General features: G+C 37.6%; 1 protein-coding gene and 1 non-coding gene across 2 annotated transcripts in view; both read left to right on the forward strand.

Moving 5' to 3' along the window:
* The first annotated feature begins 975 nt into the window (after positions 1–975).
* LOC119536857 (olfactory receptor 4C13-like) overlaps positions 976–12,600 on the forward strand; it is a 137,153-nt gene continuing 125,528 nt past the window's right edge. The window contains exons 1-2 of the mRNA XM_037839572.1: positions 976–1,643; positions 8,834–8,845. Coding sequence (XP_037695500.1) covers positions 976–1,643; positions 8,834–8,845 — 680 coding nt within the window. The remainder of the gene's footprint in view (positions 1,644–8,833; positions 8,846–12,600) is intronic.
* LOC119538893 lies at positions 3,012–3,117 on the forward strand. Its single transcript, XR_005217679.1, has one exon. It is a non-coding gene; the product is annotated as a U6 spliceosomal RNA (small nuclear RNA).

Genomic DNA, 12,600 nt, shown 5'->3' on the forward strand with positions numbered 1-12,600 from the left:
TTCTAAACCAATACATGTAACAACTGTGACAGTTGTTATCAGCATTTTGCAGAAGTCTCCAGGGAGGATCACAGAGAGAGAGAGAGAGAGAGAGAGGGATAAGGATAGGGAGATCAGAGCCTGAGGAAGGGGCCAAGATTAAGGGGCCATTCAGTGAAAGCTGTACCACATTTTTAAAAATATTTAAAACATTCCAGAAGCATACTATGTGTTTATATATATATATATATACACACACATATATATACTGATGAATGTACCTCCAAAAGAGTATCAAAATAATTATTGCTGAAAAGTACTGTTTTGCTATTGTTTTTTATAACAAAATAATATAGGTGAAGACAAAAAATATTATAAATGAATACTTTAAAGCAGATTTTTTATCCTTTCTTTCATTACCGTGACCCTTATTTCAACTGCTGTAAATAGTCTCCAAACAAGTTTCTCTGACTCTGACTTCCACCTCCTTTCTGAATCTTAGCCCTTTGTTCCACAAAGACACACAGAGGTATTTGATACCCCAATAACTCATTATTCCTCTTTTCACATATTTCTCTACATCCTTCCACTCATAATCCACTCATTTACCATAGTTTTTCATTTTCTACAGAATGAAGAGTAAATTCCTTAGCTTTATACCCATGGATTTTATATACATCCTCTATCTACATTTCCAGGATTATATGCAAATATATACTTGCCACTGCTTCTAAATTAGGCAATTAGTAATCAGTGAGCACAATGGTCTCCTATATTGTGTTCACAAAATTTATTTATTTGTAGACTGTTAGCTGAATTTCACCTGGGAAGTAGTTAATTCATAACCTTTTACTCCTATGTCAAAAAGAAAAAAAAACTCATAAAAACTGACAAATCAATAGAATCCTAGTATTATTTCTTATAATGAGAAAGTTTAATAAAATCAAGGATGTATTAATAAAAACTTTCTTTTCAGGTAAAGTTACTAAATGCCCCATGAAATTAATGGAGAATAGAAACAACGTGACAGAGTTTGTACTACTGGGGCTTACAGAGAATCCAGAAATGCAGAAAGTCATATTTGCTGTGTTTCTTGTCATCTACATCACTGCTGTGGTAGGAAATGGGATCATTGTGGTCGCCATCATTGCCAGTCCATTGCTGGGTTCCCCCATGTACTATTTCCTGGCCTATCTCTCCTTTATAGATGCCTGTTATTCCTCTGTCAATACTCCAAAACTAATTGTGGATTCACTCCATGAAAAGAAGACCATCCTATTCAATGGATGTATGACCCAAGTCTTTGGGGAACATTTCTTTGGAGGTGCTGAGGTCATTCTGCTTACTGTGATGGCCTATGACTGCTATGTGGCCATATGCAAGCCCTTGCACTACACAACCATCATGAACCAGCAGTTGTGTGGGTTGCTCGTGGGAGTGTCACGGATGGGAGGTTTTCCTCATGCAACCATACAGCTCCTCTTCACGTTCCAATTACCCTTCTGTGGTCCTAACATCATAGATCACTTCATGTGTGATCTGAACCCTTTGCTTACTCTTGCCTGCACTGAAACCCACACTCTAGGGCTTTTTGTAGCTGCTAACAGTGGGTTCCTCTGCATGTTAAACTTCCTCCTCTTGCTGGTCTCCTGTGTGGTCATCCCGTACTCCTTAAGGAACAACAGCTTAGAGCGGAGGCACAAAACCCTGTCCACCTGTGTCTCCCACATCACAGTAGTTGCCTTGTTTTTGTGACTTGCATATTTGCGTACATGAGACTTGCAACTACTCTACCCATTGATAAAGCAGTTGCTGTTTTCTATACTCTCATAACTCCCATGTTAAATCCTTTAATTTATACCTTAAGAAATGACCAGATGAAAAATGCTATGAGGAAACTGTTCTGTAGGAAAAGTAGTCCAGATGACTTTTAAATGTCTCTGGATTCCAAAAAAGTTTCAACTGAGGCAAGGGTAAAAACTATATTTTGTGGTGAATGCACAGCTCTGATTATACCAAGGGCCATTGATTGTAGACTTTGAATGGATTGTATGGTGTATGAATAAAACTTAAAAAAAAGAAAAAATATATTTAGAATTATCTCAATAAGAAATACTTGTGGGAGAATGAAAAACTAATCACTATGATGCATCAGAGGAAGCAGTAATGAGTTCAAGAAATGGGAAAAAACCTAACTGAGGACCATCTTTTTATGCATACTTGGAAAATTCTGCTAAATTGGAGCTTAGCTTTATGGACTTAATCCACATGTATGGATTCATAAACTTTACCACATAAGAAATAAAAGAATTAATAAAATAGATTGGTATTGAGAAAAAATATATAACAATCTAAAGAGGTACACACTGCTATGCACCCCATTTTATATATGAGCAGACTGATAGAAATCTGAAAATAAATACAGATGCGTTTCTTGATAGATTTCACAGCCATGCTCTAACTGCTATGAGAAACTTCCAGGAAATGATGAAAAAAAGTGTCAAATAATTATAATAGCAACAATTTATTCAGCCAGAGTCTCTGCTGGGCACATTGTATATATTTTTCTCATTTTCTTGAGATAAAAATCCATGAATTTTTCACTAATGACTGCTTATTTTTATGTCACAACTCATGGTCACAATTAATTACCTACAACATCATTGCAATTAACTGTAATTCAAGGCTATAAAAACAATGGGCATTTAATTTCTGAGTGATGGGCAATGAGATTATGCTGTTTTTTGAACTTTCTTGTGAGTTTCAGAATGAATTTATATTACTCATTTAACCCCTCTTATGCTTATATCCCAAAATAAAGACTAATGATTCAATTAAAGTAACACTTGAAATGTCAGGCATAAATATCTTTATGTTAAATATGCAGTTACACTCAATGAAGGAATTGCCAGCAGATTGCAATTACTTTTTCAAGGTAGCAAAACAGATGATACACAATAAGCACTGAATGAATGAACCAAGTATAAATCATATGAATAAAATGGATAAAATATACAGCATAAAAATGGAAGGTGCTCACATCAGCAGCACATATACTAAAGTCAGAATGATACAGGGAAGATTAGCATGGCCCCTGTGAATGAGTAATGTCAAATTTCTGAAGTGCTGTATATTTTTTGGAATGATGGAAATGTTTTGGTAATAGATGGTAGTGATGGCAACACAATATTGTGAACATAATTAACAGTACTGACATATATATCTGAATATGATTAAAAGAGGAAAGTTTATATTGTATATATGGCAACAGAATAAAATTTTTAAAAATCCATGGAACAACACTACACAAACAGTGAACACTAAATTAAACTATGGATTATAGTTAATAGTACAATTATAAAAATGTGCTACCACCATTTGTAAAACAGTGTTCCACAGCAATGAAAACTGTTAATAATAGAGTGCTTTATGAGAAGATTGTATTTTAGGTATAATAGTTCTCTAAATCCTCAATTACTCTAATAAAGAAAAAGAAAATAGTATGGAAGTCATGGGAATTGTTTCCTAACTTTATCTGACCCAGAGTCTAAGGAGAATTTTAGCTAGATATCATGGGGGAATCATGATTTTTTATTTTTCTTACTTAAACACAGTAGTGATGAAAAAAAAAAAACAAAGATTCCCAGCATATGAGCACATAGTTTAACTTGTTATATTTCCTGCTATCAGCAAGGTTTCATTATCTTGTGAATGTGAGCTATTTATGTCATATTTCTCTGTTAATCAATTTATTATTTTAATTTTATTGAGCTTGTTTATGTACCATACAATCATCCAAAGATGCAAAGTGCACAATCAATTGCCTACTGTGCCATCATGCAGCTGTACATCCATCACCACAATTTTATTTTCAATTTTTAGAATGTTTTCATTACTCCATAAGAGAAATAAAGATAAAAGAGAAAACTCAAATCCTCCCATACCCCTAACCACCCACCCTCCATTATTGACTCACAGTAATGATGTTGTACATTTGTTACTGCTGATGAAAGAATGTTAAAATACTAACTGTAGTACGTAGTTTGCAATAGGTATATTTTTCCCTGTATACCCCTCTATTATTAACTTCTAGTTATAGTGCCATACATTTGTTCAAGTTCAGGAAAGAGATTTCTAATATTTGTATAGTTAATCACAGACATTGTCTGCCACAAGATTCACTGTTTTATACATTCCCATATTTTAACCTTCAACTTTCCTTCTGGTGACATATGTGACTCTACACGTCCCCTTTCCACCACATTCACATACCATTCAACACTGTTAGTCATTATTACCATAGCATGCTATCATCATCTCTGTCCATTTCCAAACACTTAAGTTCAACCTAGTTAAATATTCTGCTGAAAATAAGCAATACTCCTCATTTCTTAGACTCATTCTATATCCTAGTAATTTATATTTCATGTGTATGTGTTTACATATTATAATTAGATCATATCAGTGAGACCATGCAATATTTGTCCTTATGGTTCTAACTTACTTCACTCAATATAGTACCCTCAAGGCTTCTTCATCAACCTGTTATTTTTTCTTTTTTTTTAAGATGGTTTTGTTCACCCACCATACATTCCATCCTAAGTGAACAATTCCTTTCTAAGTCCCCTGTGTAATCATGTATTTATGCATCCACCACAATCACCACTATCTATATAGGCACATCTACATTTCTTCCACAAACAAGGAGAAAGAGTCAAAGAAGGTAGAGACACTAAAGAAAAAGAATGAACAAAAATGACAGCTAAATTTAACTAAAGTGCAATAGAAGAGTCCGACAACATCACCAATGCCAAAAGTCCCATACCCCTCCCTTTTTTTTCCTTCTTTTAGGCATTTAGCTTTGGTATATTGCCTCTGTTACATTAAAGGAAGCATAATATCATGTTTCTGCTGACTATAGTTTCTAGTTTGCATTAATTGTATTTTTTGCCCAATACCTACCCATTTTCAGCACCTTGTAAGGCTGACATTCATTTGTTCTCCCTCATATAAAAACATATTTGTACATTTTATCACAATTGTTGAGCACTCTTGATTTCACTGAGTTGTACAGTCCCAGTCTTTATCTTTCCTCTTTCCTTCTGGTGTCCCACATGCTCCCACCCTTCCTTTTTCAATCACACTCACAGTCTTCTTTGTTCAGTGTACTTACATTGCTTTGCTACCATCACTGAAAATTGTGTTCCAAGCCTCTCACTCCTGTCTTTTCCTATCTGTCTGTAGTGCTCCCTTTAGTATTTCCTGTAGAGCAGGTATCTTGTTCACAAACTCTTTCATTGTCTGTCAGAGAATATTTTAAACTCTCCCTCATATTTGAAGGACAGTTTTGCATGATATAGGAGTCTTAGTTGGCAGTTTTTCTCTTTCAGTACCTCAAATATATCATATCACTTCCTTCTTGCCTCCATGGTTTCTGCTGAGAAATGTGCACGTAGTCTTATTAAGTTTCCTTTATATGTGATGGATCACTTTTCTCTTGCTGCTTTCAGGATTCTCTCTTTTTCTTTGACATTTGATAATCTGATTTTTAAGTGTCTTGGAGTTGGTCTATTCAGATCTATTCTCTTTGGGGTATGCTGCATTTCCTGGATCTGTAATTTTGCGTCCTTCATAAAAGATGGGAAATTTTCATAGATTATTTCCCCTAGTATTGCTTCTGCCCCTTTTCCCTTCTCTTCTCCTTTTGGAACACCATGACATGCACATTCATGTACTTCATATTGTCCTTCAAATTCCTGAGATGTTGCTCATATTTTTCCATTCTTTTCCCTATCTGTTCTTTTGTGTGTAGGATTTCAGGTGTCTTGTTCTCCAGTTCCTGAGTATTTTCTTCTGCCTCTTGAGATCTGCTGCTGTATTTCTCCATTGTGTTTTTCATCTCTTGTGTTGTGCCTTTCATTTCCATAGATTCAGATTGTGCCAGATGTTTTTTCAAACTTTCAATTTCTACTTTATGTTCACCTGGTGTTTTCTTTATGTTCTTCATCTCTTTTGCCATATCATCCCTGAACTTGTTGAATTAGTTTTTGATTTGATTTACCATATTTCTTTGAAAATCTTTAGTTGATTGTTTCATTAATGTGAAACAATATCTCAACTGTATATTTTTAATAAAATTTTTATTATGATTTTTCACATACCATACAATTATCCAAAGATCCAAAATGTAAAACCAGTTGTCCCCCACTACCATCATACAGCTGTGCATCCATCACCACAATTTTTTTTTCAATTTTTATAACATTTTCATTACTCCAGAAAAGAAATAAAGACAAAAAAAGGAAACTGAAATCCTCCCATACCACTAACAACCCCTGCCTCCATTATTGATTCATTGTATTGGTATAGTACATTTGTTACTGTTTATGAAAGAATGTTAAAATACTACTAACTGTATTATATAGCTTGCAATAGGTATATTTTCCCTATATACACTTCTATTCATTAACTTCTATTTGTAGTGTCATATATTTGTTCTGATTCATGCAAGAGATTTCTAATAATTGTACAGTTTGTCATGGATATTGCCCACCACAAGGTTCACTGTTTTATACATTCCCATCTTTACACCTCCAACTTTCCTTCTGGTGACATACGGGGCTCTGAGCTTCCCCTTTCCACCACATTCATGCACCATTCAGCACTGTTAGTTGTTCTCACAACATGCTACCATCACCTCTGTTCATTTCCAAACATTTAAGATCAACCTAGTTGAACATTCTGCTCATAAGTAACTGCTCCCAATTCTTTAACCTTGCTCTATATCCTGTTAATTTATATTTCATGTCTATGAGTTTACATATTATAATTAGTTCATATCAGTAAGACCCTGCAATATTTGTCCTTATGTGTGTGATTATTTCACTCAGTATATTGCCTTCAAGTTTTCTTCATCAACCCATTTGTAAGATGGTGTTGTTCACACACCATACATTACATCCTAAATAAACAATTGATGGTTCCCTGTATAGTCACGTATTTATGTATTCACCACCCTCACCACTATCTATATAAGGACATCTTCATTTCTTCCACAAAGCAGGAGAAAGAGTCAAAGAAGGCAGAGAGGCTAAAGAAAAGAAAAACAGAAACAGAAAGAAACATGAAAGCTAGGAAGCATCAAAAGGAAAGATAACATTAAACTAAAGTAGAATAAAGAGTCAGAGAACATTATGGTTCTGGTTTGTTAATGCTGCCAGAAAGCAAAGCACCAGAAATGAATCAGCTTTTACAAAGGGGTTTTATCTGGCTACAAACTTACAGTCTTAAGGCCATAAAGTGTCCAAGATAAGGTGTCAACAATCGGGTACCTTCACTGGAGGATGGCCCATGGTGTCCGGAAAACCTCTGTTAGCTGAGAAGGCATGTGGCTGGCATCTGCTCAAGAGTTCTGGTTTCAAAATGGCTCAACATCTCCCAGGATGGTTTCAACATCTCCCAGGATGTTCCTCTCTAGGCTTCAGCTCCTCAAAAAATGTCACTCTTAGCTGCTCTTGAGACATTTGTTCTCTCTTAGCTTCTCTGGAGTAAAAGTCTGCTTTAAAAGGCCATCTCCAAAATGTCTCTGTAAGCTGCAGCTCCTCTCTCTGCTCCTGTGCATTCTTCAAAGTGTCCCTCTTGGCTGTAGCAAGCTCACTCCTTCTGTCTGAGCCTATATAGTGCATCAGTAAACCAATAAAGGCCCGTGATGAATGAGTGGAGCCATAGTACCTGGAAATTATCCAATCAGGGTTATCACCTACAGTTGGGTGGGTCACATCTCCATGGAAACACTCAAAGAATTACAATCTAATCAACACCAATATGTCTGCCCACACAAGATTGCATCAAAAACAATGGTGTTTTGGGGGCCATAGTACAATTCAAACTGGCACATTCCAACCCCTGGACCCCAAAATGACATGCTTTTTCCAAATACAAAATACATTCATCCCATGAAAAGATCACAAAAACTTAAATCATTTCAGTAACTATAGGTAAGTACAAGATCCCATCAAAATCACTTACGGGCATGGTCTGTCCAAAAGTGAAATTTCCCTCTGGCTGTGGACCTGTGAAAGTTAGAACAAGTTATCTGCTTCCAATATACAAAGGAGGGTCAGTCATAGGATAACCATTCCCATTTCCGTAAACAGAAACTGAAAGGAAAACAGGTTTAAGGGACCAAAACATTTCTTAAAACCTGCTGTAGATTTCAAAGTTTGAGAGTTATCACAGAACAATATTGCATACTTGGGGCTTGAGAGAGCAGGAGTCCAACCCTTTTCAAAGACTTTCATGATAGCCCTTTTCTCTCCAAATGCTGGGGTGAGTGCTCCAACATATCCACATATTGGGGAGACCATCTTCTCGGCCCCACCCTCTGCAAACATCAGAGTAGTAGTGCTGGACACCACCTTCTTCCTCTTAAGGAAGGTACACCCCCTAGGGATTTTTCATTTGCATATAAAGAGATTCTTTGTTTCTCTGACTCTGCTATCTCCACACTTGTCTGGGTCAGAGTGCTGCGAGTATAAAATGGCTGAGGCTTTGTCTACTGCAGAGCACTGCAAGCTGAAAATGGCTGAGGCTTTCTACACTGAGCCACCCAGGTTGAGAGAGAGAAAAGGAGACAGAAAGCCCTCTTTCAGGGTCAGTCCACAGCACCCAGATTTACCTATTGGCTAGCGATAGCACTCAGTCCTCTGGGCTCTCCATCCCAAGACAGAGAAGTCCCCTGGCTCTTCAAGGTTAGTCAACAATAAAAACCTCTGTCTGCTTGTTGGGGATTTGCAGCTTGCATTGATCAGTCCACATTTGCCAATTAAAACTCCAGTGCTGCTCTCTATCACAGTGAGGCTTTGCAGTTCAGGCTGCCATCTCAGCTCAGGTCCAGATGTTTTACTTACAGATTTTATGCTTTGATCTCAGGCATTTCTCCCAATCCAGATTGTTGCACAATGTGTGGACAGTCATGGTCATCCCCCAGCAGTTTTTTTCAGAACTTTTACTAGTTGTTCCTGATTGTTTATTAGTTGCTCTGGGGGACTAATTAACTTCCACTCCTCTATGCTGCCATCTTCTCACCTCAACTGTATCATAATTGAGATGCAAGTTTGTTCCTTTGACTGGGCCATATCTTTGTTTTTCCAATTGTAATTTGTAGTTTTATGTTGTCTATGCATCTTGTTTCCTTGCCTACCCCAATCAGATTTTCCTGGACCAGAACTGGCTCAGGTTTCAGAAGGGGAAAATATTCACTATCAGATTTCCCTGAAGGTGTGTCTTAGAAGATTGACAAACTTTCCTGTGAGGTCTCTAGCCACTGTGCTTTTCCTAATCTGCCCAGCAAGTGGCACCTGCCAGCCTGTCACTCCTGACTGGTGTAAGGAGGAGTGGCCCCTTTAGTTTCTGTTTTGGCTCTTTTCCCCCAGGCTCTGTAGTCTGAGTTCTGCAGGGAAGGCAGGCCCTAGAGCTGGGCTCCACTTTCTTCATCTTAGGGAAGATATACCCCATAGGGAGTTATCTTCTGCATTTGGATTGTCTCTTTCACTCTGTTATCTCCACCCCTGTCTGGGTCAGAGCACTTTGAACTGAAAATGGCTGAGGCTGTCTCCACTGAGCCCCTCAGGTTGAGAGAGAGAAAAAGGAAAAGAAATCCCCCTTTCAGAGACAGTCCACAGACCCCCAGTTCCACCCATCAGTCAGAGAGAGTCCCTGGTCTTTCTGGCTCTTTGAGGTCAGTCATTTCTAAAAGCCTCTGTCTGCTTGTTAGGGGGTTTTCTGTGTTTGCAGCTTCTATTCAACAGTCCTCATTTCTTAACTAAAACCCCAGTTGGAGCTGGGCTGAGCTATATTCACTGCTCTGGGAATACTGCTTTCTCTCACAATGATGTCTTGTAACTCAACCTACCATTGGGGTAGGGGGCTCCCAGCACAGTTCCACTGTTTTTACTTGCAGATTTTATGCTGCAATCTTAGCCATTTGACCCAATCCAGATGGGTGTGCAATTTGTGGACAGTCACAATTGTCCCCCAGCAGTTTTTCAAAATTATTTACTAGTTATTCCTGGTTGTTTATTATTTGCTCCAGAGAACTAATGAAATTCCACTCCTCTCTATGTCACCATCTTGCCTCTCCCCCTAATCAGTTTATTTTTGGTAACATTTCATTGTTAAATGCTGTTTAAAAAAAGTGTATAGCTCTCTCTGCACATAAATCAATTTTAAGGTCAATATTTACCAATTCTTCCTTCATTCCTTCAATAAGCAGCAAATATTTTTGAGTCCAAGCAGTGTATCAGGTACTGTGATAGTGCTGGGGTTTGTTGCTGGGGAAAAAAAAAAGGGCAAGTCCTGCCATACTGCTAATCTTCAGAGCTTATTATTCAGAGACTCCCAGAAGATAGCAGAAATTACAATAGTATGGGGTTCTATGAAAGCACATGGGAGGAAAACCAGCAAAGTCAGGAAAGGGTAAGGAAAGGTCTCCTAGATAAAAAATATAAAGCATGGGACCTGAAGGATGAAACAGAGTTTAGAGGGTGAAAAGGCATGAGGTTGTGGTGAGAGCATTCCTAGGAGAAGGAATATATAATGAATTGTTTATTGAATTCCTATTTTGTGCCAGGCACTGTCTAAGCATTGAGAGGGTAAAAGGAAAAATAGGAAGACATGAGTCTGGAGAGATATGAATGGGGAAGATCAAGAAGGGCCTTACAGTCATGTCCTGATACTAACGACAATTTGAAAAGTATAGAAAGGTCTTTTAAACAAGTGAGTGATACAGTGATTCTTGAGTTTTAGAATGATAACTTTAGCTATAGTGTGCATAAAAGACTCAATGCAGGAGAACAATTAGGAGGTTATCCCAATCATTTAGGTGTGAAACAATGGAAATATGAACTGTTTTGGTGCCAGTTGAGATTCAGACTGTGGTGGACACTTTTTTTCCCAGCACAAATATTCTTTACTAGATCAGCACTCACATGTCTCAGCTTCTTTGAGTCTGGGCTGCTAGGAGCCCACACACCATCCTTTTCTGGATATTTGTATCAGATGAAGTGAGAGCTGCCTCACATGGGGGATATTCCCCACTGCCCCAGGGCTCACCAGTGCCAAATGATTGACTGGCAGAGAGGTGAAAAACAATGGACTCCTTCACTCAAGTGGAAACACACTCTGTATTGGAATCTGTTTTCCAGAATTCCACAGACTCTACCCCATGCAGAAGCACACTTCAGTTGATACCATACTCTTTCTTTTTTTAATTCAGTTCTATTGAGATATATTCACATATCATAAAATATCCATGTTGTACAATCAACTGTTCACAGTACCATCCCATAGTTGTGCATTCATCACCCTAATCCATTTTGAACATTTTCCTTACACCAGAAAGAATCCAAATCAGAATAAAAAATGAAAATAAGAAAAAAAAAGCACCCAATTCATCCCCCCATCCCACCCTATTTTGCATTTAGTTTTTTTCCCCATTTTTCTACTCATCCATCCATACACTGGATAAAGGAAGTGCGATCCACAGGGTTTCCACAATCACACTGTCACTCCTGGTAAGCTACATTGTTATACAATTTTCTTCAATAGTCAAGGCTAATGGGTTGCAGTTTGGTAATTTCAGGTATTTACTTCTAGCTATTTCAATATATTAAAACCTAAAAAGTATTATCTGTATAGTGCATAAGAATGTCCACCAGGGTGACCTCTCATCTCCATTTGATATCTCTCAGTCACTGATGCTTTATTTCATTTCATTTTGCATCACATTTTGGTCAAGAAGATGTTCTCAACCCCATGATGTCAGGTCCAGATTCATCCCCAGAAATCATATCCTGAATTGCCAGGGAGGTTTACACCCCTGGGAGTCAAGTCCTACATGGGGGGAGGGCAGTGAGATCACCCACCAAGGTGGCTTAGTCAGAGAGAAAGGGCCACATCTGAACAACAAAGAGGCACTCAGGAGTAGACTGTTAGGCACAATTATAAGCAGGTTTCTCCTCACCTTGCAGACACAATATAAAGCTATCATTTTTTTAATAATTCAATTTTATTGAGATATATTCATATAACATGCAGTCACACAAAGTGTACAATCAGTTGTTCACAGTACCACCAAATAGTTGTGCATCCATCACCAAAATTAATTTTTGAACATTTTCATTACCACACACACAAAAGTAATAAGAATAAAAATTAAAGTGGAAAAGAACAATTAAAGTAAAAAAGAACACTGGGTGTTTTTTTGTTTGTTTGTTTGTTCTCCCTGTTTTTCTACTCATCCATCCATACACTGGACAAAGGGGAGTGTGATCCATATGGCTTTCCCAATCACATCATCACCCCTTATAATCTACATTTTTATACAATCCTCTTCAAGACTCAATGGTTCTGGGCTGTATTTTGATAGTTTCAAGTATTTACTGCTAGCTATTCCAATTCACTAGAACCTAAGAAGGGTTACCTATATTGTGTGGTATGCCCACCAGAGTAACCTCTTGGCTGTTTTGGAATCTCTCAGCCACTGAAACTTATTTCATTTCATTTCATATCCCCCTCTTGGTCAAGAAGATGTTCTCCAGCCCATGATGCCAGGTTGCATTC

The sequence above is a fragment of the Choloepus didactylus genome, chromosome 6 (genome assembly GCF_015220235.1).
Source record: "Choloepus didactylus isolate mChoDid1 chromosome 6, mChoDid1.pri, whole genome shotgun sequence".
Lineage (NCBI taxonomy): Eukaryota > Metazoa > Chordata > Mammalia > Pilosa > Megalonychidae > Choloepus > Choloepus didactylus.